Source organism: Larus michahellis, chromosome 4, assembly GCF_964199755.1.
Source record: "Larus michahellis chromosome 4, bLarMic1.1, whole genome shotgun sequence".
Taxonomy (NCBI): domain Eukaryota; kingdom Metazoa; phylum Chordata; class Aves; order Charadriiformes; family Laridae; genus Larus; species Larus michahellis.
In genome coordinates, this window is record NC_133899.1 from 21,156,803 (window position 1) to 21,182,508 (window position 25,706).

At 47.8% G+C, this 25,706-nt stretch overlaps 1 protein-coding gene across 2 annotated transcripts in view; it reads left to right on the plus strand.

The window, feature by feature from the left end:
- The window catches only part of WDR59 (WD repeat domain 59), a 50,840-nt gene that overhangs the window by 16,071 nt on the left and 9,063 nt on the right, over window positions 1-25,706 (plus strand). Inside the window, exons 9-20 of one of the 2 annotated variants that reach the window (XM_074583268.1) lie at window positions 258-335; window positions 1,300-1,456; window positions 3,148-3,227; window positions 5,717-5,849; window positions 8,954-9,078; window positions 9,907-10,071; window positions 11,267-11,362; window positions 12,795-12,951; window positions 14,212-14,281; window positions 14,571-14,724; window positions 18,510-18,566; window positions 24,622-24,755. In XM_074583268.1, the coding sequence (XP_074439369.1) occupies window positions 258-335; window positions 1,300-1,456; window positions 3,148-3,227; window positions 5,717-5,849; window positions 8,954-9,078; window positions 9,907-10,071; window positions 11,267-11,362; window positions 12,795-12,951; window positions 14,212-14,281; window positions 14,571-14,724; window positions 18,510-18,566; window positions 24,622-24,755 (1,406 nt within the window). The remainder of the gene's footprint in view (window positions 1-257; window positions 336-1,299; window positions 1,457-3,147; window positions 3,228-5,716; window positions 5,850-8,953; window positions 9,079-9,906; window positions 10,072-11,266; window positions 11,363-12,794; window positions 12,952-14,211; window positions 14,282-14,570; window positions 14,725-18,509; window positions 18,567-24,621; window positions 24,756-25,706) is intronic. The other variant, XM_074583269.1, reaches the window with a different exon arrangement.

Below are 25,706 nucleotides of genomic sequence, written 5' to 3' on the forward strand. Positions count from 1 at the left end.
AATTACTCAAGCTATGATCGCTGTGAATATGACCCCTAGTCACTTGTTATCTAAGGGATGCTGCCAGATGCTGATAGCTTGATATTTGTCCTTTGGGGCCATCTCTGCTGTTAATGAATGGGATTACTAATGATGCTGCGGGCATCCTGGCATGTTTTTTTGCTCTGTTGTATCTGCAAGCCACATGGAAAACTGCAGCCTGAAAGTATAGCCAGCTGACTCCTGCCTTTGCTTGTCTCTTTGGGTTTTTTTGGAAGTTCTGGGATTACCGTCAGCCTCGGAAATACCTCAATATCCTTCCCTGCCAGGTTCCCGTCTGGAAGGCAAGATACACGGTGAGTGAGAAACTCCCACCAGCCCCACTTGTGCTGTGAGAGCAAATGCACAAAGAGATGTTAAATAAAGAACTGCTGAAGGGCTTCTCACCAGTTCTACTGCTGGACGTGATTAAGTTGATTTTTAAAATCCCTCTTGGTGCTTAAAAGGCCTAGAAAGGCAATGTCTGCAGTGGGGGCACTTGGGAAAAGGAATGACTAGCAGTGTGAGATCCCCAGTCTTTGGCATCATCCTCCTGGGGGGGAAAAAACCCAGGCTGCTGCTCTCGCTGGACTGTTTTTCCACTCAGCTTCAGTATTGGTACTTGTTGCACAGAACAATGCAGCTGTCTTCTGCCCTCTCCGAGTTACTCCTCTACTCCCAAGGTTTCCAAGTGTGCCACAGTGGGCTCTTACAGCATACCAAATCCAAGAACTGCTGCTTTTTATAGAGCAAGCACCCAGCCGCGTGAAGCTAAGGCTTCTTAACATCAATCGTATCCCCTCTCTCCCCCAGACATCTGAACGTGGCCTGAAATCAGTGTGTGCCTTCAGTCTTTGATCCCCGTCCCCATGGTGCGGGGTATAGGACTGGGTTTCAGTGTTCCTCTGAGCGTCGTGAGCCCTGAGCAGCTGCTGGAGGCTCAGTCCCCAGGCAGCAGTTCTTGCAGCTCCAGGCAAATTGGCAAGGGATCCCACGTGACAACTCAAGGGTGAAGTCCCTCCAGCCTCACAGCTGAAAAGTGAGGCAGCACCAGAAAGAAATGATAGTTGAATATCTCCATGCACTACATCTTATCCCTTGTAAGACACCATTTTCACGCAGCAATTGCCTTGGACCCTCCCAATTTTAGGCCTGATTCTGTTTTGTGCTGAGCTCCTTTAAAACCCTTCTTGGTGGGAAAAGGGAAAAATTAGAGTATGATAACAGCGGCGTGGGAGCATAATTCCCCAAGGCTAACTGGAAGGGTGTTTCTCTCTCAAGCCTTTCAGCAATGGGCTGGTGACAGTGATGGTCCCCCAGCTCCGGCGAGAGAACAGTCTCCTTCTCTGGAATGTCTTTGACTTGAACACACCTGTCCACACTTTCGTGGGACACGATGACGTGGTGCTGGAGTTTCAGTGGAGGAAGCAGAAAGAAGGTGAGTTCAGGGCTGGGTGTTCTCTCTCCCCTGTGCTAACTGGGGGCGTGGAGGCCTGGCTCCTGGTTGTGGTGCTTATGCTCACAACGTTTGACTCTTCTCTTTCCTTGGAGTAGCTCCTGCCCGCTTTCCTGCCCTGCCTCAAGTTGCAGCTGTTTTGTACTTGTTTTATGGCACTGCCGGGAGAAGCATTGCCCTTTGTTTCCATGCTAACAAAGCAAATCTACTGAATGCTGAGTGGGTCAGCGGTGACTCTAATTGCTTCCACTCTCCTGTCAGTCTATTTTTAAATGGATCTTTCAGAATAAATTGTACAAGCTATTAGATGGGTGCACCCTCCCCCTGCTCAGAGCTGCAGGCTGATCAGTTAACCCCTCAAATCACTGCCGAGATCAACAGCCTCCAGCGTATCCCAGACCCAGCAAACCCACCTTATCTGGTGCTGGCAAAGGCAGGGCAGGAAGAGCGTGGGATAGAGAGGCTGCTGTGAAGAGTTCAATCCTGACTAAATTTTCCAGTGTAGGCAGCTAAATATAGGAGATTCCGTGTTAGAGGTTGGATAACCACACAGAGCACAGCTTTGTTTCCAGCACCTCAGCTGCCAGTGACAGAACAAGCACGTCTGGCTTTGGTGTCACTTGTGGTACTGCTTTGCAGTGCTGTGTCAAAGTCCTGGTCCAACCCTCTGCCACCAGCTGCTGGAGCAATTCAGTTAAGTCACCTCCTTCTTTATACCTTGCTTTTCCTCTTTCAGAAAGAGGAGAGTGATACAGAACCATGTTAGGAGCTGGAGGCGCAGTCTAAGACCGCTTGTGAATGAACATTCAAGCAGGCTGGAACCACAGTTGTGTTGCCTTAGCTGAGTTAATAAATATATATCTGAGGCTGGAAGTCACGTTCATCTCGAGCAACATAAATCAATCATACGAGCATTCCAAGTCCGCCTCAATGCGGAGACAACCAAGATAGCGCAAATCTCCTTCCACAGAGTCTGCTGTGCTGTATTTAGACAGTCGCTGTGCCTCAGCGGAGGGGTGTAGGAAGCAGCTGTGCAGCAGCAAATTCTTAAGCGTAGCAGCTGTTTGACAAGGGAAACTTAAACTGTATCACAAGGCCTAAACATGGGCATAAATAAGTCTGTGTACCTTCATCTGTTGGTAGATAGTATGTGACTAGATGTATTTCATTACAACCTGAACTTGTCTTAGCATCATCCAACTCTTTCAGAAGGAAAAAGGGGGAAGGTAAAACCAGCTTCTCTTAGCTTAGAAATGTTTTAAAACCTCTGCATCTTGAAACAGATATGATGAACTAAAAGATATTTTGACTTTACAGTTATTGTAAAAATAAATGTTTCTCAGCTATGTTATTTCTTCTATTTAAATAAGTGTTGTAGTATGTCTTGTTCATTCCTAGTTGGAAAACTTGCATCGCATTCATTATACTTACTTTGGGCTTTTCACCTGTAAATTATACCCCATTGAGAGGCGTGGTAATGATGGTGCAGGGAGGCATAAAGGCTGAGGCAGCCAGGTGAATTCAAAGCAGAAAAGGACTCACTCTGCCCTTCAGTTTAGTGCCTTATCCGTTGGAGCTCCCTGCTGGCTTGCTAGAATCTGTTTTCACTGAACGCAGGGCTGAGATAGTCTGTGTTTTCAGCAGGGTCAACAAGCTGTTTCTGTCCTTTTCAGGTTCCAAAGACTACCAGCTGGTTACGTGGTCCCGTGATCAGACTCTGAGGATGTGGCGGATTGACTCTCAGCTGCAGAGGGTACGTAAACACTTTTGCTCTTGAACTGTAGACGGTTTTCTTACAGGCTGGATTCACCTCCCTTTCCTTGCACTCCCGGTCACTCCTCTGAATATCCTAGAGCTGCAGACACAGCAGCCAGCTGCCACTTCACTTTCCTCTTCAGCTCCAGTCCAGAAACGTCCCCAAGGAGACCCTTGATGAGGCCTCACTGTTTCTGTGCCTCAAGAGCTTCTGTGGAAGTGCAAGGCCACTTTGTATAACAGGGAGAGTAGAAGTCATTTGGGGAAGGTGGAGATCAGTTACTGCTTGCGTTGCCTCTGAAGATGCCACTTCCATGGCTGCAAGACTGTATGCCTCTTTGTTGGCATTGTAGGTATCAGGTAAATGTAGGGATTATGCCCTCAGTTCCTCTCCTTGTTTCCTTTGCCTCTTAGCCTGGTGCAGGCAGGGTTTGTTCTGCTGTCTGGCAGCAGGTAGAAATTGCTTTTGCAATTACTAGAACGGCTGTGGTGGGTCAGACCAGAGGTTCATGTGGCCACAATGGCCCATATTGCCCTATCTTCTCTTCAGCTGTGGTTGTCTCGGAAGAGGATAAGAACAAGGCAAGTATAAAGCAATATTTCTCTCAAATGCCCTCCCAGCCTCCTGCAGTTTGCAGCTTAGAGTTTCGTTGAGTCTGGCGTCCTTGTATTTGACAGAGCTTGATGAGTTTCACTTCCATAGACTTGTTCTGTCTTCTCTTGCACCTGTATAAATTTTTGTCATTTTAAACATCCTGTGAACAAGGAGTTTCATGGCTTTTCTGCATGTTGCGTAGAAAACCAGCTCCTTTCATTTGTTTATTTCGCAACCTGCTAGTTTCATTACATTGAAGATGAAATGAGCAGACATCTTGTCTGCGCTACTCATGTTTCTGTAGACCTCCATCAGATCCCTCCTCAGCTGCCTCCTTTTTCAAAAGGTCTTGATTTGCTTCATCCCTTGTACGAGAACTTTGATTGTCCTGCCTTTTGTGACCCTTTTTCAGTTCTACTGTATACTTTTTGGGGTGGGGATCTGAACTTTGTTCTTTCCAAAGAGTTCCCAGTACTCATTTGGGTGTCAGGAGGATGGGGCCAGGCTCTTTTCAGTGGTGCCCAGCGACAGGACAAGGGGTAACGGGCACAACCTTGACCATAGGAAGTTCCACCTAAACATGAGGAGGAACTTCTTTCCTGGGAGGGTGGCAGAGCCCTGGCACAGGCTGCCCAGAGAGGTGGTGGAGTCTCCGTCTCTGGAGACATTCCAAACCTGCCTGGACGCGTTCCTGTGCCACCTGCTGTGGGTGACCCTGCTCTGGCAGGGGGTTGGACTGGATGATCTCCAGAGGTCCCTTCCAACCCCTGCCAGTCTGTGATTCTGTGATTTTGTTTTTCAAATTGCTGGGCGTAATTCCATGAAAACATCAGCTTAGTTTGGCCTCTACATCTTGTTCCCCGAGTCAGTTTGAACTTGCTGTTTTTCCCCTGTATGCATTGCTTTATATTTATCTGAACTGAAGTTCCTCTTTCATTTTAATATAGTTACTCCGGTCAGGTCCTTCTGTGATTGTTTGCAGTCAGCCACTCTTGTTACCACCCTGAATGACTTGGTGGCATCAGCAAACCTGGTCATGTTGCTATTCGCCTCCTATTCCAGGTTTTTAATGAATATGTTGAGAAGCATGTGTTCCCAGCACAGATCCTGCAGGAGTCCTGCAGGTCTGTAACAAACCTTCTCTGTGAAAAATGACCCTTTACTCCTACCTGATATATTTGTGAATATTTTATTTCTTTCCTGTCTTTAAACCAGTTGTTCATCCATGTCAGAGCCTTTACTCTTCCCCTGCTGGCTCCCGTTCTTTTGTCCTTGTTTTTGTCTGGATCAAACTACACACTTGATGGCATGTTGCTGGTGACCAATGCTGTAATTTGCTACATCGCACCCTTATCCTTTCTCCTCCCTGTGTTTCTTCTCTTCATCTTCCCTGTTTTCTTGTGCTGAACTTAAAATACAAGTTTTCATGGTCTCTTCTTGATACAGGACCCAGATAGGCCCCTGGTATGTACCTGGGTCTCTAGATCCTACTGGAATGTAAATATCAAAAGCAGAAAGTGTGCTACTATTAGATCTATTCTAAAAAACTAAACCAGTTTTGACAAATTAATTCAAGGAATTAAAGTCATATCAGCTTTAGTTTTGATTAAAGTAAAACCTCTGGTGTTTAGGCTGGCCCTGTCAATTAAGTGGTTTTGTAAGTGAGCAGGAGATTTGGCCAGGCTCTCTGAGGTGACAGAGCTGAGGATGCTGGAAAGTGTAAGATCATCTGTCTTTGTCTCAGAAATAATGCTGAGGTCTTAGTTATGACTTCTGCGTGGACAGACCTACCTTGCAAATCCAGCTCCCTGGAGAAATGAGTTGTTTAGTGGTGGCTCTTTCCACAGTTCTGTCTGTGTTGTGCAGCATGTGGGTGTGCTTCTTCTTTTCAGCTCTGCGCTAATGATATCCTGGATGGAGTTGAGGACCTCATCGATGGGATTTCTCATCTGCCGGAGCCAGACAAGACTCTTCACCCCCAGGACTCTGAGCCCCAGCATAACTCTGGGCATGGGGATGAGGAAGGTGAGACAAGCGGTGGCACTTGAAGCACCAGCTGTCTTTCTCTTGGGAAGAAGATGCATCTTGGCATATGAAAATAGCATCGTAGGCAAAGCACAAACTGGTGCTGTTTCAAAGGTTAATAGATTCCCTATCTGGGAGGAGGGAAAACACAGGGGTTTCTCAGGGTGGTTCTCCCAAGCTTTTTCTCTTCTCACACAATGATGTCATTCTAGCTGTAAAATGGAGCTCTTCCTTGTGACTAATACCATTTAATTACGCTCTCTTTACATCATAGTTGTGGCTTGCTGCCAAAAATACGGCAATCAGAAAGTCAGTTCTGGCTCTTAAGAAGGTAGTTCCGTTTAAGCGGAGAGGTGAGCCCACAGAAGAGGGGGGCGTATGGGTAAGGCACTGACACAAGCTGCTGACATTGCACCCGGTACCTGAATGCTTCTGTTGGGGTCACTGTGTGTGCTGATCTAACGTGGAGATGCTTGCTGGTGTCTTCTCCCATCTGCCAGAAGCAATATGGAGAGAACCTTTGAATTTATTTTTTTTTTTTTTTTTTTTTGATGAGAGGTGGCTGAAGGCTGGCAGAGCAGAGGAGGAGGGGTGGTGTCTCTGATTTCTGAGTACTAGAGGGGTGGATGGGAGTGGGTCAGAGGCTTCAACAGAAAGCATGAATTTGGCTTTATGGGAGAGAAGGCATACAGGGGAGGAATGCAAAGGAGGGTTTGTGTAGTTAAGGCTCTGGCCAGGTTAAACATTCAGGGTATTAGTGTTTGAAGAGTGTAAGTAGCAGAATAGAAGAGGTTGCAGCAGAGACCTGTGGTGATGATGTGCACATGAAAAAGCTATCTAAAGAGATTTCTGTGTCTAATCCTGAGGGAAGAGAAACAGGTGCTCCCATGCCTTTGTGTCAGCTTAAGTTTAAATTCGCAGCTCTTTTCTGTATTGTAGCAGGGTGCTACAAGGGATCCCCATGTGAGAGGCGTACTGGGAAGCAACTTGATTCTCCCTTTGACTTGACAACAAGCTGGAGGGAAGGGGAGGAAGTGGTCTAATATCTGTCCTCTGGAGAAAGGAGCCAGCTGTGAGGTCCCTTAGGGAAGGCCTCTCTTCCTAACTGTAAGTTTCCTGCCCACCAAATCCCAGTGAAGTTCTTTTCTCCTCCCTGTCCTGGGTGGCAGCAGAACAAGTTTCTGAAAATTGTCAGCACCTCTGTCTATGTGAGGGTCTTATAATATGATAGAGAAAGTCCTGGTTACCTGTGCTCACCATGAGCAGTACTGTGTGGGGAAGCACAGCCTCTCTGGCCCCAGCTGGGAGTGTTAAGGGTTCTCATTCTGGCTGCCTGACCTCTCTTTTTCCACAGGAGAGAGTTAACTCTTTCGCTGTCCCTGATGAGGTCATGTTAAAATGTCCTGTGTGGTTTCTGTGTGGGTCTGGCTTTGGTTCAGATTGCTATGGTTTCCCTTGTGGCCAAAGGGAACGAAAATGGCTTTTCTGTAGCAGGGTAGATTTTGCTGCAAATAGTGTGACTGCAGGATCAATGCACAAGCACGTCCCTAGGTAGGAATTTCAGTTCATTCTCGCCTAAAAGCTATTGTGGACGGTTGATGTTTCACCCTGGAGGTGGCTGCGTTTCAGCTGCAGACAAAGTCTCCATGTTATATTAGTAAAGCACTTTGGGGGATCTTTGAAGAGAACAGCGCTCTGCAGATAAATCGGAAAGCCCACCAGCTGTGTCTTGAGTGTACAGCTCTGCTCACTGGCTGCTGCCTAGAAAGGATCTTTAGGAATATAAACAAATATGTGGGCTTTTGGGGATTAGAAACTAATTGGGAGGGAACGGGAGGAGAAGACAAAGGGAGGGTACTGCCCATATTGGGAACATCCGAGATGGCGTTTCAGTAAGCTATGTGGTGTCTTGAGCTAGAAATAATTATCTTCCCCGAGAGCCACTGATCTTCCTTTAATCCCTTTTTCAGCTCCCTTTTGTGAAGTATATCTAGGCACTACAATAAAATCACAAATAGGAATGTGTAGCTAAGCATCCCACCTATCCAAATTCAGCCACCCACTGGGCAGCAGTAAGACCAGATATATTTGTCCCAGCAGTGAAGTAAGTAACTTTTACACAAACACCGGAAAAAGGACAGCTTTTTTGCATTTCTTGTCAATTTATTTTTTTGCTAGGAATAGTCTGTGCAAGCGTGAGAATGACAGCTGAATAATAGGGACTTCCCTTGTGTCTTTGGAACTATCATCAAAAAAACGCATTTGGTCGTCTTAGGAAGTTGGTGCCACCGCAAAACCCCCTTCAGAAGGAGTTGCCCCGGCCCTAGGGGGAGTACACAGCAAGATACGAGGCAAAAGCCAGGCACGACCACAGGCAGAGGCCAATTCTTCTGAAACTCAGCCAAGTTTGCTATCTTAACCATAACTCCTTGTGTCCTGCAGCGCTTGCCTGGTTGTTTAAATGTATTCTGGCCTTCAGGGGTTATTGTCCTCCTGAAAACTGTTGGAACTGGGCAGCTAGACCCAGCATCTCGATGAGTCTTTAAAGACCATTACAGCACTCTAGTGCTTTGCAACATGAAATGCAAACAGCTACAAATGAATTAAGCCTCTACTAGGGACAGAAATACCTTCTTCTCTCTCCCAAAGCCTTATTATGCTTTGGAAGCATTCCCTGAAAGCCAAGAGTGGTGGGGGGTGAGTCCCAAAGACAAGAGCTCCTCCTGGAGACTGCTTTGGCAGCAGTTCTTTCCCTGTGAACTGAGAGGCTCCAGTTCAGCTGTTTGTGACTCTGGCAGCCCTGTGCAGGGAGGAGAAGGGGTCTCAAATGGGTAGAGACAGACCATTTAGGGCTGTCCAGGCATCTTCTGTAACCTTCACGGGAAACCTGTGTGCAGACAGGTTTGGTTTTTTGAAGAGCAAGGCTCAGAAGCCTGCCTCTGAACAATAGCTGAGACCCTCCAGCTCTTTGCCAGGTAAAACTCATATCTCCACGTGTCAGGAGAGCAGAGGAAAGCCTGCTGTCTTGGCTGCCTCCTGGCATCGTGTGCCAAAAGTCTGTCTATTATAGCTGGTCTCAACCTGTTCTCCATCTTTCCTGTCAGCCTTAAAAGAAGATTTCCTGAATGACCCCTTGGTGGGAAAGAAAACGGACCAACTGGGACTGCCTCAAACACTGCAGCAGGAGTTTTCACTGATCAACGTGCAGATCCGAAATGTCAATGTGGAGGTAGAGTGTTTCCTTTTGCTGGTTTTTTAGGAGGGGATGTGGGCAGCCTGGCTCATTGGAGCTTTTTGAGGGGAACCTTTCTTGCTGCAGTGACTGCTGTCTGTAAACAAGGTTTATTTTGAGCTGTAGAGATCCCCTTGGGCAGGGGTAGTAGGAAAGAGGATAATCCCAGACACTGGGAGCGAGGGAAGTGTTTCAGCACAGTAAGTACACTGGCACTGGTCCCGAGAAGGCTGGACGGTGTTTTCCTCTCTGCCTAGACTGCAGAGTGGCTGATCTCATTTCAACTGTTTCTGAACCTGATCTGCCAAGCCCTCCCTGTCCTGCACTCTCTCCCTCAGTTTTGGCATCTCCCTGGCATGCCAATGCCTCCTCTCCGCGTGGAAGCCGGCTGGAGGCACAGCACTGTACTGGGATGGGAGGCTTGAAGCATCTGCCTGTCTCCTGTGGTTTCATAGCTCATGGCATGACCCTGATGCAGTTTTCCGAGACAGTAGTACATGATCTTAGATGGTGCCTGTTACTGCTGCACTGGGCCTGGAGTTCTCCAGGGCCAAGTGAAGCGGGCTGGGGTGCAGTGGCTTTTGGGATCCTGGCACTACCTGGACGATCCAGACGCTGGGATGCTGGACTGGCAGTCTGCTGGTGCCAGCCAAGTCTGTCCCCATCTGCCTGGGGTTTTTTTGCTGTCACTGTGCCCTTGAGAACAGCATGACTTCGTCTTACCGGGCGTGCAGAAGAATCAGCCCCTCAGCATGACTTTAAGCTGCTATAAGTTTACAGGTCCTTGGAGATCTAACTACAGAGCGATTGCTTTTCCTCACACAGATGGATGCGGTGAGTCGTAGCTGTACAGTGTCAGTGCACTGCGGCAACCACAGAGTCAGGATGCTGGTGATGTTCCCTGTCCAGTATCCAAATAACGCTGCACCATCCTTCCAGTTCATCAACCCGACCTCGATCACTGCCTCCATGAAGGCAAAGCTGCTGAAGGTGTGTGGGGAGTGTACACTGTCTTTATAAATATACAAGCTGGGCACTTGATGGTTAGATTACTTGTGCAATAAAACATCTGGCCTTGCTGAAGACACAGAACCATAGAATGGTTTGGGTTGGAAGGGACCTTAAAGCCCACCCAGTGCCACCCCCTGCCCTGGGCAGGGACACCTCCCACCAGACCACGTTGCTCCAAGCCCCGTCCAGCCTGGCCTTGAACCCCTCCAGGGATGGGGCAGCCACAGCTTCTCTGGGCAACCTGGGCCAGGGGCTCACCGCCCTCACAGCAAACAATTTCTGCCTCAGATCTCACCTAAATCTCCCCTCTTTCAGCGTAAACCCGTTCCCCCTCGTCCCATGGCTCCCCTCCCTGCTCCAGAGCCCCTCCCCATCTCTCCTATAGGCCCCCTTCAGTACTGGAAGGGCATTATAAGGTCTCCCCAGAGCCTCCTCTTCTCCAGGCTCTTCTCCATACCACAGGTCAGTTTGAACTGATATGTTGTGGAGCTCCTAGGGGTGAGGTTTTTGTTGGCCTTGCAGCCCAGTATTTGCCTTTTTCCACTGGTGCTTTTTAAACCTGTGTTCTTCGCTGCTACTCTGTTCCGGTGTGATGTGTATTGCGTGAGGATCCCTAACATCTTTCTCCTCACACAGTTGCCCCCAGCCCCGTAATAGACAAAATGACCAGCAAAGCATCCAGCTGTGGAAAGATAGTATTTTTGAACTGTGATGCTGCTTCCTGCTCTCCTGTTTTAAAAATGAGGGGACTTTTTACGCAGACCTCGCTAATTCCAGACCAGGCGTTTGATATATGGGGTGGGAAGTTCCTATTGCTGGGAAAATCCTTTCCCCAGCAGCAAGTTGATGGATCATTTTGGATTTCTTCCAGGAAAAAAAAATGATCCAATTTGCCACAAACTGGCGTGGAATGTATGGGCTACAGTAGAATAGAAGCCCAAATCCTGGCTGAGGGTGTGCTGAATCTAGGTGAACCCTCAGTGCTCTGATCAAAGCTCGCATCAGTTCCTCAAAGCAGACAGCGCACCGGTGGGCCAGTGCAGCTCCAGTGGATGTTAGGGCATGTCTTTGGTCTCTCTGTATCCTGGTATCTTAGTTGTTCTGCAGACAAAAAAGGTTGTGGGGAAGGTGTGGCTGTAACCATGATTCAAGCTGCATCTTGTATGTATTCCAGATACTGAAAGACACTTCTGTGCAGAAAGTGAAGCGGAACCAGAGCTGCCTGGAGCCCTGCCTGCGTCAGCTGGTCTCCTGGCTGGAGTCTGTTGTGGTATGGAGAACTGCGTGGGCTTTCTGCCCTAGTTTGTTGTCTTCTCCCAAGTCCCGCACCTCTGACTCTGCAGTGAGAGTCCGGCCTCATTAGACGTGTTAAATAGACCCCTGTGACTGGCCATTACATTTGTGTAAGCGCTTCTGGTTAATGTTGAAGAAAACTGAACGGATGATTAGATGCATTTTGTTTCTGAAAATTGGGCCCTGAAGGTTTTCTGCTTTGTGGAACTCTGTGTGCTCACCGATATTCATGTTAGCAGGAATGGCTGGGGGTCAGAGCATCTTACTGGTGCATGGTAGCTCCCCAGCTCTGAATATATCTCACTGAGTGCCAGGGCATGGTTATCATCTGTGAGAGAAGATAAGAGGCCTCAGGGAGCTGCTGGCTTCATTCTTGTCTGCAAGGCAGTGGCAGATGTCTTTACCTTCTCAGTTCCAGTCAAAGATCCCGCTAGTCCTATTCTAGGGTCTTTGTTTTCTTCCCTTGGAAAAAAAAGAAAAAAAAGCTGTGAAAGTCTGTCTTTTCTGAAGGCTTGTGCTGGGGTTATGTAGGGATGATACTGCAGATAAATCCAAGTCACACTCTGCCCTTAGCTGAGAGATCTGCGATACCTACTCAGCATCCCAGTGTCAGGTATTAGGTCTGTGTGTGGGTGAAGTGTAACTGGAGTGGGTGTTTTTAGCATTCAGGAAAAGATTGGAGAGTCTCCTCGGGTTTTCTTTTAGAGAGATTTTGTTTATTCAACACGAATAAAGGTGGTTTGTTTTTTTTTTTTTTTTAACATGGAAAGGCTTAATTCTGTTTGGTTTCAGCAGTAATGTTGTAAGATTGGGAACTTTCTCCATTGTATGGAAATCTGATGACTCAAGCCAGGCACTGCTACCTTTAAAGAATTCCATTAAACCTAAGCTGTAGTACTCTTTATCCAAATAAAATCAGATTTCTTCCAAAATTCCTATGGATAAGCCTGAGGTGCCCCAGTATTTCATACCACCTGCCTTCCTTGAGACTCCCAACCTGCATTTGACACCCCACAGTTCTGTAGTATTCCTATTTGAGGAGACTTTGTCTCACTTGTATCATTGAGGTACCAGGTTTGGCTCAGCTCCCTGTGTTGAGAGTCCTGTCCAGAGTCTGAAGGTCAGATTTTCTGTATACTTTCCCACTGTTTCACCCCAAGTTAAGCTCTGCATTTCAACATGGCTATGGTGGGAGAGAAATCTCTGGACGAGCAGCCAGAGAAGCCCTTTCCTCAAAGGTGAATGTGTTTGCGAGTGCCTTTGCAGCCAGAGCAGTGACTGAGCCCTGTGCTTCTGCTCCGGCTCAAAGGCCGAGCACCTTCCGTGAGGCTGCGTGGTGCTTCCATGCCCAGTGCTCCAGCTGGGTTTCTTTCCTGTGGGAGTGTGACCTTGGCTACCTTCTGTTTCAGAACCAAGAGGACAGCACGTCCAGCAATCCCTACGCTTTGTCAAACTCCGTAACACCCCCCTTGCCCACCTTCGCCCGGGTCTCCAATGCCTACGGCTCCTACCAGGACTCTAACATCCCATTTCCACGGACCTCTGGAGCCAGATTCTGTGGTGCAGGTTAGCCCCATCGCTGATACGTTACAACAGCTACCCGGGGAACGGTCCTCTTAATGTCTTGGGGAACACTTGCCTGTGAACAAGACGAGGCTTTGGTCACTGCCATGCAATGAGTAAGAAATGGTATTAAAGTAGCGATGTGATAAATGTATAGAGAATGAGACTAGTTAGCAGCTGTTTGCAGTTGGTGTTGCGTGTGGGATTTTAGGATTTGGAAATCTAGGACTAGTTGAAGAGATGGCCTTTGGCTTGTGTATGCCAGAGACAGGCCTTTTACAGAAGACTGGGAATAGCTGTTTTCCTTGCCCAGTTCTCTCATACCAGCATCAAACTGCTGGTCCTGTTCTGGCTTTCACTCTTCACAAAATTACTGTGATTTAGGGTTGAACTTACCCCTTGCTGACACTGTATTCTTGTTACTAACCACTCTTTTCTCATTCTGCACCCTTTTCTGTTATCCAAAATAGCTTCCCCTAGGTCATTGGGAAATTTCTTCTAAATGGGAGTGGGAGTACAAACTGGGTCTCTAGGAGAGTGTACAGTGCAAAGATCATCCTTAAAAAACAGGCTAAGAGCTGTTAAGTTTCGCTGAGCCGTTTCAGATGCAAGCATGTCTCCTCCGGACCTGACCGCATCCCAGTTTGATCATGTTTTGAAAGGTGCTTTTTGTACAGGCCTCACCAAATTCCCAGCAAAAGTAAAACAGAGTGGTATTGCACTGAATAGGCTCAGTGAAACCTGCTAAGTCCTGAAACTCTTGCAAGAGTGGGCGGCTGAAGACACTTGAGATGCTAACAAATGGGATGAGGCTTGTGAGAGGGTGCTTTGGAGGTGGCTTTAGATGGCTTGGGTTATCCTCTTGAAGAGAAGAGTCATAAAAAATGCAGTGCTTTCTCTGCAGAGCTAAGCATCACCTCACTTGCCTCTGCCGTATCAAAGTGCTTGACAAGTTCTGGTGGAAGAAGCATGAGTACGTATTTGCTCATGTTCTTTTACTGTCTTTTCTCTAACATCTGTAAGCCACTTGAGTTGGTGCTTTTAAGACAGTTGCCTCAACAAAACATGCTCTTTAATGGGTTCGCAGGGAGTAGATTTGGGTTGAGAAAATGAGATTGTCAACGTGTAGTTGAAAGCTCAGAGTAGCGGATAGGCACCCAGCCCTTTGACTCTGCCTTAAATGACCGGGTTTCCCCATGTAAACCACCCCTGGGTAATCTGCTCCTCCTTGTGTGATCTTTATGCCGTGTCCTGTCTCTTCAGGGTACCTGGTGTATTTCACGAGACCCATGACCATGCACCGTGCCGTGTCCCCAACGGAGCCCACCCCCAGGTGAGTACCCTACGTCATATTTGAGGTGTTCCACTGTCATGGGCAGGAAGGCAGAATGTCACGTCTTACACTGGAGCTACTGACCCTCAGAAAGTACTGACCTCTAGTGTTAGCTGTGTCCTTGACACAGAGGCCGGTCCCTTATGTCACTGGCCCGCAGCAGCAGAGACCCCTCCCTTCAACACACTTGAAACGTTGCTAGCAGCTTGGGTTAGTGGAGATGTCAGCATGAGCCTCCAGGGAAATTGGGTGGCTGAAAGCTCCTGAAAGTGTATTCTCTTGTTTCCAGGTCCCTGTCAGCTTTATCAGCGTACCATAGCGGCCTCATCACTCCCATGAAGATCCGCACGGAGACTCCAGGCAATCTACGTTTGTACAGTGGGAGTCCAACACGCAGCGAGAAGGAGCAGGTCTCCATTAGCTCCTTCTACTACAAAGAGAGGGTAAGTATCAGACCAAAAAACCTTTCCCAATACTTCAGCTTTTGTGATCTGTATTCCTTTCATATAGCTGTGAGCATTGCTGGTAACAGAAGCTTCATATTCCTCTCAAGGAGACATCCTTTTACAGGCAGCTCTGTAAAAACGTCGCATGGATTTATCTTCTGGTAGTAACTTCTTTACTGATCCTCTCTAGCATTTGACCTGCTTATTTTGATATCTCTCTACACTGACCATCACAGCTTCCTTCAGTGCAGTGCACTGTCTCCCTTTGCAGTACGTTAGGGTTAAAATCTCACACATGAGAAGTTGTAGTCTCCAGATAAGCACACGTAGGCAGTTCTGCTTTTCTCAGTACTCCCTGATATGTAGAACTGCAAAGGGTTGTGGCTTTTTGCAGCTTACTGACAACCTCTCCTGGATTATGGGGTATATTTAGTTATTTCTATTACAGGTGTCTCTTTCAGGGATATGTGCCCCTTTGGACTTTTTATTTAAACAAAAATCATTCTTAACGTGATTCTCCAAAGATCTTCCAATCCACACACTTCTGGTTTAGGTGTAGGTCTTGCCGTTGTTGCTGTTTACAAGCAAGGCGTTAGGGGAGAGTGGGGTTGTTTCCTTGCAGGATATAGTGGGCGAGCGAGACCTGTTGGTAATTTTAGGGTGGCCGTAGGGTAGTTCTGAAGCAGCTGAGGGCCCCGTGTGCCTGGAGCAAATGCTGTGGGATTAACAGTCCGTGCAGCTTGCTCAGAAACAAACTCCTTGCGCTGTAGCAGCAGGTGAAGAGACCTGTAAAAATAAGCTGAGCTTCCACCCGGAGCCTGAGAATTCAGGGCATTTGAGTAGTTTGCCCACTGTCCGTGTGGAGGGCGCATGTCTGCTGCGACAATGGAGAACTTCCAGGTACCCCAGGGAAAGCTGAGAACTGTCCACACTCTGCTGCGGTGGAGCTTGGGAACGCCTGTCCCAGGAGCAGAGGGAGAGTCAGAGCCTTGAGCTCTCATCTCATCTCTGGGCACTGAAAGAGGTCTTAATTTTCCAGTAGTCCCGGACGTGACAGCTGACTCCTCTCGGACTGGGTCCTGCTTATGTGATGTGAGTTAGTCATTGCGCCTACCAGCCATGGGGCGAGCCTCTCTCCCCATTGCAAGCTTTGCCTCCCTACAGACCCCAGAAGACTCTCAGAGTCCCCGTTCCGTTTTTTTTTTTTCCCCCAGACAAACCTTTTGATGAGAAGAGAAAATGGTGGTGCCTGGTACAAGAATTCCAGCCTGTTCTAGTCTTTGCAGCAGAGTTTATTTAAAGAGCTACCTCTGTCCTCTGCAGCGTGCTTGTCTCTGACACACAGCTCTCTAAGATGACAGACAAGGCTAAAAATAACATGTGGAAGCAGCTTGGTGCAATTTCATGTGACCTGTCTCCCAGCCCTTGTATTGATGGCGACAAGATTTTTGTCGGGGGGAGAAAAAAGTCGAGAGAACAAAGCATGTGTGTAGCCGTGTCTGCTGAAAGCTAGAGAAAATTCCTGTGTTCCCCTTTCCCCTGCCAAGCTATCCCCTCGCGTGCTGGGTTGGAGGAAGTGTAGGGGCCCTAGCAGGGAGATAGCTCGAACGTTCTTGCAGATGAAATGGTTTTAAAAAAAAAAACAACGCTTATCTCCCTTCAGCAAAGGTTTTCTGATTCTTCAGGAGTTGATGGTTGTGGCCTCTGTTAGATCGATGCTACATATTTTTATGTCATTTCGTTGTGAGCATTTTGAAAAGCCTAGACTCTGAGTCTAGTTAGCCTCCCTGCTCCGAAGCTTGGATTTTATATTTGCATTAAATAACAATGGAAATTTTTGGATGTTGAACTCTCACGTTATATAACTTCAGGCCCAAAACTGAATTTGTCAGTGATAACCAGGTAATCAAATCCCATGTAGCAGCGACTGGCATCGCTGCCGTTAGCAAACAAATAGAATTTGCCCGTTGCTAGACAGGAAATATGTCATGTTCCCGTACAGGTAGGGGAGCTGCTGAACCCAGCAGAGATCTCCTTAGTACAGCAAAATGAAACTAAACCTGTCACTGAGCCTTTCTGTGCTCATTTAAATGTGTGTGTATACATATATATACATATATATATACACAAAGACACACACATATATATATCTTTCTCACTTTTTATTCACACATGCACACTCCTTTTTTCCTCCCTCTTTTTCACTCCTCAAAAAAAACCCACCAAAGAATAGTAGTCAGCAGAAAGGAGAAGCTGTGTCTGTGCAGTGGCGGTGCCATCACCGTTTCAAACCTGGATGTTAAGGAAGGTGCCATGGCTGTGTTCTAAGCCCCCTGGTTAGAGGGTTTTGCCAGTGGGGACCTGGGGACAGCTCAGCCTTGCCTGAGAGACAGCCGTAGACAGGGGTGGTGGCTCTGGCGTCCTCATGCTTCCCATCGGGGAATTTGGTGGGGCTTGGGAACCGCTGCTTCTCAGGAAATCCCTCAGGCTTTGCCCGGTGCCCACCTGGTTGAGACCTCTCAAACTCACAGCACATGGGGGCGTAGGCTGGCAGCAGTGGCTGCCTGCAGGAGAGCAGGACTTCACAGGGGGACCGAGCTGCGTTTTCCTTCTACCAATCCATTTCTCCTTCTCTTGTGAGACCTGGTGAAGGAATACGTAGCACGAAGCTGCAGTCTTCTCCTCCTGGCTCCTTCTGTGGGGCCCTGCAGCCATCCTCACCCCTTGGCTCCCTGTCTGCAGGGTTCTCCCAGCAGTGAGGCGCAAGGGAAGGTAGAGGCTGAACGCATGGCTGATGGTCCTGACTGCTTATCATCAGCTGAAAATAAATGTTAAATATATTGCATGAGATACAAATAACCCTTTTCTTCCCATTTTTATTGTGTTGACTCCTAAAGAACTGTAACAGACTTTCATTTTTTCTCAAGTGAGTGCACAGTAATGTGCTTTGAGAGATTCCATTTATTGTTGCTATAATACTACGTTCAGTATTTAATGAAATGTCTGCAAGTTTGTAATGAAAGCCTACTTTGGAGCTATTCTGCATAGTCAATCAGTGAATTTGATTGCTCAACCTGAATGAGTTCCTGAACCCATAATGGCAATTTCCACCTGGCCTTGCCAAGTAGCAGGGTCTCTGCATCCCTTCTAATAATCCTGACGTGTGGCTTTTATTGTTTGAAATGAAAGTGAACGGTTACAGCAGGTTCCAGTGAATGAAGTCCTGGAGGATGCCGAATGTTAAAGGGATGTCTGAGGAAGCAGAGGTGTTTATTTACCTTCCTGTGCCAAGGCGCTGGGCAGCTGCGTTAAAAATTATGCAGTTTGCTGCCTTCCTCTTGAGCCAGACGGAGTAAAACTGGTTAGAGTAGGAACCTGGCATGTGGGGCACCAGGGTGTTGTCCTCTGCTCTGCTGTCAGTTCATGATATGAACAAGGTCACATCACTGCAGTTCAGTGCTTCTTGCAGTAACACGGCTCTGCGTGGGAGACTTCATTCTGATGTGCAGTTGCTGAAGTCTTCCACCGCGGCTGGTGTGGGGCACAGACGCAGCAGCCCCGGCTTGGCCAGGGCCGTAGGTAATGTTGTATAGCACAATTGTGTGTGGATGAAAGTGGGGGGATCTTGGTTTGCAACTGTTCTTTGTGTAACAGAACCATTGGGAACAGTATCTTTTACTCTGCTGGTTCAGGGCACTTTTCATTTCAGTTTATTTACCTTTGTCTTTAATTTTCTTGGTGTCTTTCTTCCCTTTTCCTGGGTATAACGTTTTCACATACAGATGTCTCCTCGTTCTGCCCGGCGACGTTGGTCCATACAAGCAATTAACGACTTCCCGGTACTGTGCGCTGTGCTAATACTGTCCTTGATATAACCCTGTCTTCTGCCCGAGGGCCCAAGAATAAAATGCCACCTGCCTGTCTTTGAGTAACCTGCACAGAGGTGGGGGACTTGCGCTCCACACAGGGCCTAGGGCTTCAGGAAGAGTGGATGCATACGTAAGTGGACAGGAGCAGACGTTGGTTTGCAGGGTACAAACACTGACCTACAAACATGTCTATTTTACCTGGCCTAGCAGTCGGGAAAGGATGCCAAGGGGTAGTTTGAAGTGTAAGAAACGATCCAACCTCTAAGAAACAGAAAGTGCACGGCAGAGGAGCTGGATGATTATTATGCATCGTCAACCAACTGATGAGACTGACATTAGAGCACCTCATTTCTGAGAAAGATGAAGCCTTGCTGGAGAGGGAGGATCACTTAAGAGCTGTGGAAGAAACAAACTGGTTGAGTTGCTGACAACGATCTGTCATCTCATTAAAATGAGCTACCTCTTCTCAGTGCAAGGCGCTGTAAAGCCTTATTTCTTGGAGCAATAAATAGAATTTCTCCTTAATTTGTGATCTTCCCCCAGCCCTTGGAATTGCACCGAGTAGTTGCGCTTCCAGCCACCCTGGCAGGTACTCCCTCCTCCTGGCACCTGCTCTTCCGACACCGCTTTGACAGTCGTTTTCCATTAGTCAGGTCCACGTGTCACTCAAGCTTGCACATCGTTCATGTGAACGTCTTGATGATATCAGCATTGCTCAAGCTGTGCTGTAAATTTGGGCGATTACCATCTCATCACTCATTTGCCAAGCATAGGCAAAGCTTAGAAAACTCCGTTTCAGTTTAAAGATGATCTCTTTAGGTCTGTTTTTCTTAATGTGTGGGTGAACAACTGCTTTTTCACAGCTGCTGTCCTTCACGCTCTCCCTTCATAAGACAGCAGGGAATAAAATAGAATCCTGTAACACCTAATTTAACTTGGTATAATAGGATCAAAGCCTTCCTAATTACAACAGCTCTAAGACTGTACTAGCAAATAATAGGTGAAAGAAACCAGAAGTAATTTACTTGACTCCATCAAGGCTTTTTCGCGAAGAGCTAAGAAAGAAATGTGAGCAGTGGAGGCAAGAAATGAAGTTCTGACTTGGATCAGGAACAGACTGAAAGAAAGAACACCAAGCAAGGAAGTTGCCAGCTTGTGGTGTGGTAGGTTGTGGTGCACAAAGGGCCACAGTTTCATTCCCTTACCACTGGCGTGGAAGGAGGAGCAAGCAGTGATGTGATAAAGTTATAATTTTGTGTAACGTATACTTAAAAATGATATACGGATTAGTCCAAGCCTTGAAAGACTGATTGTACTTGTGGATAACCTTTGGAAGAGGCTAATCACGCTCTCTAAAGTGGACAGTAGTGCCCAAGGTGAAGAGGCAGGCATGCCCGAAGAGAGGTTTGGATTATTTGTGCACACCAGATGCCCTCCTCCTGGGTGAAGAGCTCAGCATCGCTCAAGGAGCTCAGGGGAGCAAGACCTTAGCAAGTCTAGAGGAAGGAATAATTCCTTCTTTCTAGCCTCCAGTTCAGAAATGCCTCTGCTTCCGGGCAGGTGCCAGCTATTAATTGATGGAAGCTATAAAGAAATATTCCTGCTGTGGGGCACTTGATTCCAAAGTGCCTCAGATTTGTTAGCCCCTTTGTGGAAGTTGCCTGGCGCTGTGGGAGATGCTGGAAATAGTAAACGTTGATTATTTTGGAGAGAAAATGCAGGCAGTGCTGCATGACCTGCATGGGGGAGTTAAACTGTAGGCAGTTGTTCAGAATAAAGGAGCATAGCTTTCTGCAGGGAGGCAGCAATTTTTAAATTTTGTTTTAAAAAATAGCATTGGAAGCAGCTTGAACCTGACTTGGAGCAGGTTTAACTCTTTATTTTTGCGAATGTGTTATTACAGCTTAATCTTTGGCATCAAGTCTGTTCCCTTCTGTCCACAGCCCTTCCCTTTGCCCTACCAGCACCAGGTTTATACCACGAACCCTGAAATTTTGCATATGCTGATGTGAAACAGGCGCTTTACATTTCACGATGCTCCTTAGAGCGCTGCCTGCCTCAGCAGGATCCAAAGACGCACACACCCAAGTGCCGAGCATCCTTTCCGAGCAGGCATGCAAGCCTTTTGGAACTACTTCTGCTGAGTACGCAGTGATGATGGTGGTTGCTACGAAGCAGTTGGTGGCTTATTCTTGGGCTATCTGTTTCTACATGTAACCCATTTAGTGCCATCATTATCACCTCAGATTGCAGCAAATTACCGCCTTGGGTACGGTAGTGCAGGTGCAGGCTGGCTTTTTTAGTCATTATTCAGTGCTGTTCCCCGCTGTCACCTCCAACCCCATGATTGTCATAAATGCTCTGGTTTCTTTCCTTCTGGTGCTCTGAGGAACTGATGAGTCTTAATTTGCTATTGCTGTAGCTATTTTCTTTTTTTTTTTTTTTCTTCCTCTCCTTAAACTCTCAGGAGCAGCCGGGTAGATGCAGTTCTCCTTGGCATGGATTCTAGGCTGCAGAAAGAGCTAGAAGTGTTGGGGGCAGTGCAGAAGACCTGTGTCTTGGACCTTCAGCTCTCAATAGTTAGCTTGGTGCACGCATGTTGATTTCTGCTTCAGCTCTAAACGTTGTCTTCCCCACTCCCCCTCGTGACCTGTGCTCCAACCCCTAGGGAGAGACGTATTTTCTGTTCTACCCTAATGCCCGTGAGCCTTGGTGGCACCTTTCCGTAACACTGTAGTGGGAGCTTCTCCTAGGAGACGAGGTGAAGCAGAAGGGAGAGAGGAACCTTGTGGTGGACCTTGGCCCCACAGACCCAAGCTAGAGCTCTCCTCGGTAATCCCGGTTAAAAGCACTCAAATGCTACCTGGTGGAGAGCTAGTCCTGTAATTAATGCCAGCAATTATTTTGTTCAAAGTTGAGCTTCTGCTGCCAATGGCGATGAGTTTTTTACCTCATCCATGATGGTTCCCATAATTCTGATCGTAGTTTTTTTTTTTTTTTTCCTGCTGCTTTATTGCTGTAGCTGAGGCAAATCTGAATTGCGAAAAAAACCAGACAAGTTTAACGGTGGCTGTACATGTGGCTTTATGGATTTCATAAATTCATCGAAGGGTCAGGAAGTAGTGCTCATGGAAGTATAGTACTGGCAGGGCGCATGGCCGTCGACTGACTCTCCTCCAGCAGCTGCACCAGTAAAGAATTAGGGCTTCCCTTTTTGCCAGTAGATAGGCAGTGCTAGGAGGAAGAAAACAGGACAATTTTGTTGTGAGTCTTAAGTTTGCAGGGGGTTCTGATGCATTGAGTGTCCTCATTTGTCTGGTGATACGCTAACAGCAAGCAGTGGAAACCATTTGTGGGATCTCTTTTCCATTCTCATCCTCATTTGTTGTCATTCTCCTCAAAAAAAAAAAAAAAAGTGACTGAATTACCTGTGGAAAGTGATATGTGTTGTCCATGTTTCTAGTCTTTGAAATGCCTGTTGGGAGGCTTCTTCAGTCCGCTCTTGCAGAGGGCAGGAGCAGTTGAATCTGTTCCTGGTTGACGGAGCAGTGAACCTGCCTCGGTCAGAGGGAACCCTTCATCGGCTGCGAGTCCTGGGGGTGGCTGGCTTACAAATGGTCAGGAGGTGGCAAGTTCCTCTCCAAATTACCTGCCAAGCTCTAGAAGCCCTTGGTGATAGACCTGCAGAATGCGGTTCTGCCTCTGCAAGCCCGGGTCAGACACAGCGCCAATAACAGCTTTTGATGGGGCAGTGTTGTGAGAAACCTGGTAGCCCTTCCAGGATGGTGTCTGAGCTTTTGCCCTGATGGCACGTCGTTGTGATGGGGCTCCCAAGCTCTGCTCAAGTATTATTTTTTGGCAGCATCGGCAGCTTCTGGCTGCACCCAGGAGATGGGATTTGCCTGCCCTGACAAGGAATGAGGTACAGGTGCCGCTGTTGTTTGGGAACCTTGTTGTAATACAGCCCGCATCCTTCAGCACGGGAAGGGTAGGTACGTTTTTAGGGGTTATTAAAGGAGATATAGTCTGCCTAACAGTAGGAGAGCCGGAGCTGATCCAGACAGCACCTTGATTAGGAGCTGATGGAGCGAAAAGAGTTTGGTCTCCCACCTGACCATGTTCTAGCCACCTTCCACTCCATAGCTCTTCTCAGCTTCAGAACGATGTAGCAGATAAATACTGCAGGTCAGTTCTGCTTGGATGGATTAGGACTTGAGGGGACATGGCAGAGAACAGATTCGTGCCCTAGTCAGCCAGCTTTTCCAAAGCACTGAATGCTGACGGCCCTGTTTCCACCAGCGTTCGGCACCTCTGAATGGTGGGCAGCACTCACGCTCTGCGCCCCTTTACTCTGGGGAGCGGTGGAAGATCAGGGGAACCGTGGTGATGCTCTGTCACGTGGGCAGCCCTGGAAAAATTCACCGTCTTCACGTCTGAAACGCCTTCTTCACTTACCGACAAGCCTGTGCTTGAGCCTCTGAGCCTCGGTCACCCAGTGTCCAGAGTGGCTTCAGGAGCACATTCCTTTTTGCTTCTTGTGACATGTGCTAGCGGTATGCTCAGCGTGGCAACACCTCCTCAGCACATCGGCTTCAGCTGGGGCCAGGCAGGCAGTGAAGGAGGAATTAATTTCTTTAAGGTTCTTAATTTTGTTTCGAAGGGCTTTTTGTGTCTCTGACAAGCCTGCCCAGGTTCTCAGAGGACAGCATGATCGCGGTCAAAGACAGTTTGACGCCCAGCTGTCCCAGAGCTGGCTTGACATCCACAGTAGAGGTGACCCTGATTGCAGGTCTGAGTCCTGCCCTTCTGTAGCCCAGCCTGCTCTTTAGGAGCACCGAGGTGTTGCCTGTGCGAGCTCTGCGGAGCCATCAGCACAGGGCTGCTTTGCTGGCCCCCTCAAAGGTACCATTCTGCTTCAGATAGGGGTGTAGGAACCCCCCTCCCCAAGTGCCTCAGGAGACTCTCCATAACCCAGTATGACCAGGAGACGCTTCCTCGTAGGAGCGTGGGCTCCGTGTGCCAGTGAGGGAACACGCCACAGGGGAGCAGCATTGCAGAGCATCCTTCCCTGCACTCCGGAGCCCTGCGTAGCAGCCAATGCTTCCCTCGGTAGAGCTCCAGTGCCTTCTGCCTGTCGTGCTGCCACACATCCTCTCATCCCTCCTCGAAGGAGGCGCTGGAAGAGGCCAGGATACTGGCCAAATACTCTACGGTGTGTCACACAGCCAAGCTGGCTTTATGCAGCTTGGCGTTAAAATTGCCTCTGTGTCTGCTACCGGGAGTATTTGGGAATCTTGGCTTCTTGTTTTTGTTCCCTTGTGTTGATTCCTCCCCTTTCTTCTACCCCCCCCACCCCTGGCCCCCAACCTTATGTCCTGAGCCAGCCGTAAGTAGCCGTGAGCATGGTAGCTAAGGATCCTTGCTAGGAAAACTTGGGCCCTGCTTTATCATCTGCCAATTATTTGTTTGAAGCTGTTGATAAAGCAGGAGGTGGGAGCCCTGTCCTGGCGCTAAAGAGGGGTGTACTCAAACGCTGAAAGGCGAGACCAGAAGGGACGGTCTGGAGCTCTCAGCTTGCCCTGAAGCTAAGGGCAAGCAGAAGCTGCCTCCCGCATGTCTCTGTGCTGATGTTGGCTGAAGTCAGCGGTGGTCTGTGTGCAGAGGGTTCCCAGACCAGACCTCTACTCAGAATGATAATTGAACCGTCCTCCTGCCAAACCTGCCCAGGTTCGATTGGCACCCCGACGCTGATTTGTTCTCTCATTGGCTTTCACAGGGGAACTCACAAAATACTTTTTGAGTGAGTTTGACCTTGAGCTCGCTGCCTTGACCTGCTTTTCACTTCCTACAGATGGAGATGCTTGTTCTCCTGGGCATGTCATGGATGTTTTCCAGGGTAACACAGAGCCTTCTGAAAGGCAGGTTTGGGTGCTGCTTGCATTATTCCTGACCCTAGTGCTTTGTTCCCTGGCCCAAGAAGCCTGCTGTCCTCCTCCCCAGTAACACGTTGCCGTTTGTTCTGCAGAAATCGAGGAGGTGGAAAAGTAAACGAGAAGGGACAGATGCCAACAACCGACCCATCAAAGCCGCTGGGAAAGTTATTATCCAAGATATTTCCTGCTTGCTGCCTGTCCACAAGCTGCTGGGAGAGCTCTACATGTGAGTACGGGCTGGCATCCTTTCCCAAACGAAAGCAACCATCGTTGGCATCGCTGTGCTTTAATCCTGAAATCGCTCAGCACGAATCTTTAAGTGTTTCTGTGCCTTCCTCCTCTGTTCTTGCCTTCCTGCTTTTTTACAGTATCCCTCTCTGCCTGTGAGAGGGGACTCGTCTCCTATAAATCTGAAAAGTGTGATGGGAGAAATTTGTGGTGGTGTATGGTACACAGAGGTTGAAGCGGCGCGCCAGCATCACCACGGCAAATCTTACGGGTTCAGGTGTTCATCAGCTAAAGGGAGAAGTTATCAGTACAAATTCTTTTTCAAATCTCACGTTAAACTCCACACTTAAATGCCCAGGTTTAAAAAATCACAGTAAATGCTCATTCTTATACTACAAAACTGGTATTAGCTCATAAGGCTTTTTAATTTCGGCAGTATTTGGAATGCCCCATTCTCATGGAGACTTGGTTGTACATGCCAGTGTCTGTACAGCAAGTTCTTCTGCTTTAATGGAAAGGATGGAGAAGTTCTTTGAGTTTTGGTTTTGTTTTTTTTTTTTCCACAAGGGATGTCGTTTTCCAAACTAATTCAGATAGTTATCAAATCTCTGTTCCTGAATTTTTTTCTTCCTTAGCTTTGGTAATACTGTCTGGTCCTTCGCAGAATTTCCAGTCTATGGGCATTCAGGGCAGAAGCAGGCTTCCCTTCTTAAAGGAGGGGGAGGAAAAAAAGAGAGAAAAAAAAATCTTCCTTCTCTCTTTTCTATGTTATTAGAAGTAATGTTCTTTAAAAAGACCCGTTGGACCTTTCTTCCCTGGATGTCTCATGTGTAAACAGCCCGAGCCTTTTCCATTTGCTGTAAGATCTTAAGCAGTAAAAGTGTCAAGTGTCTCGGGAAGATTTGTGACGCTAAGCAGGAAAGCCCGTGTGGGTTTTCTCAGCCCACCT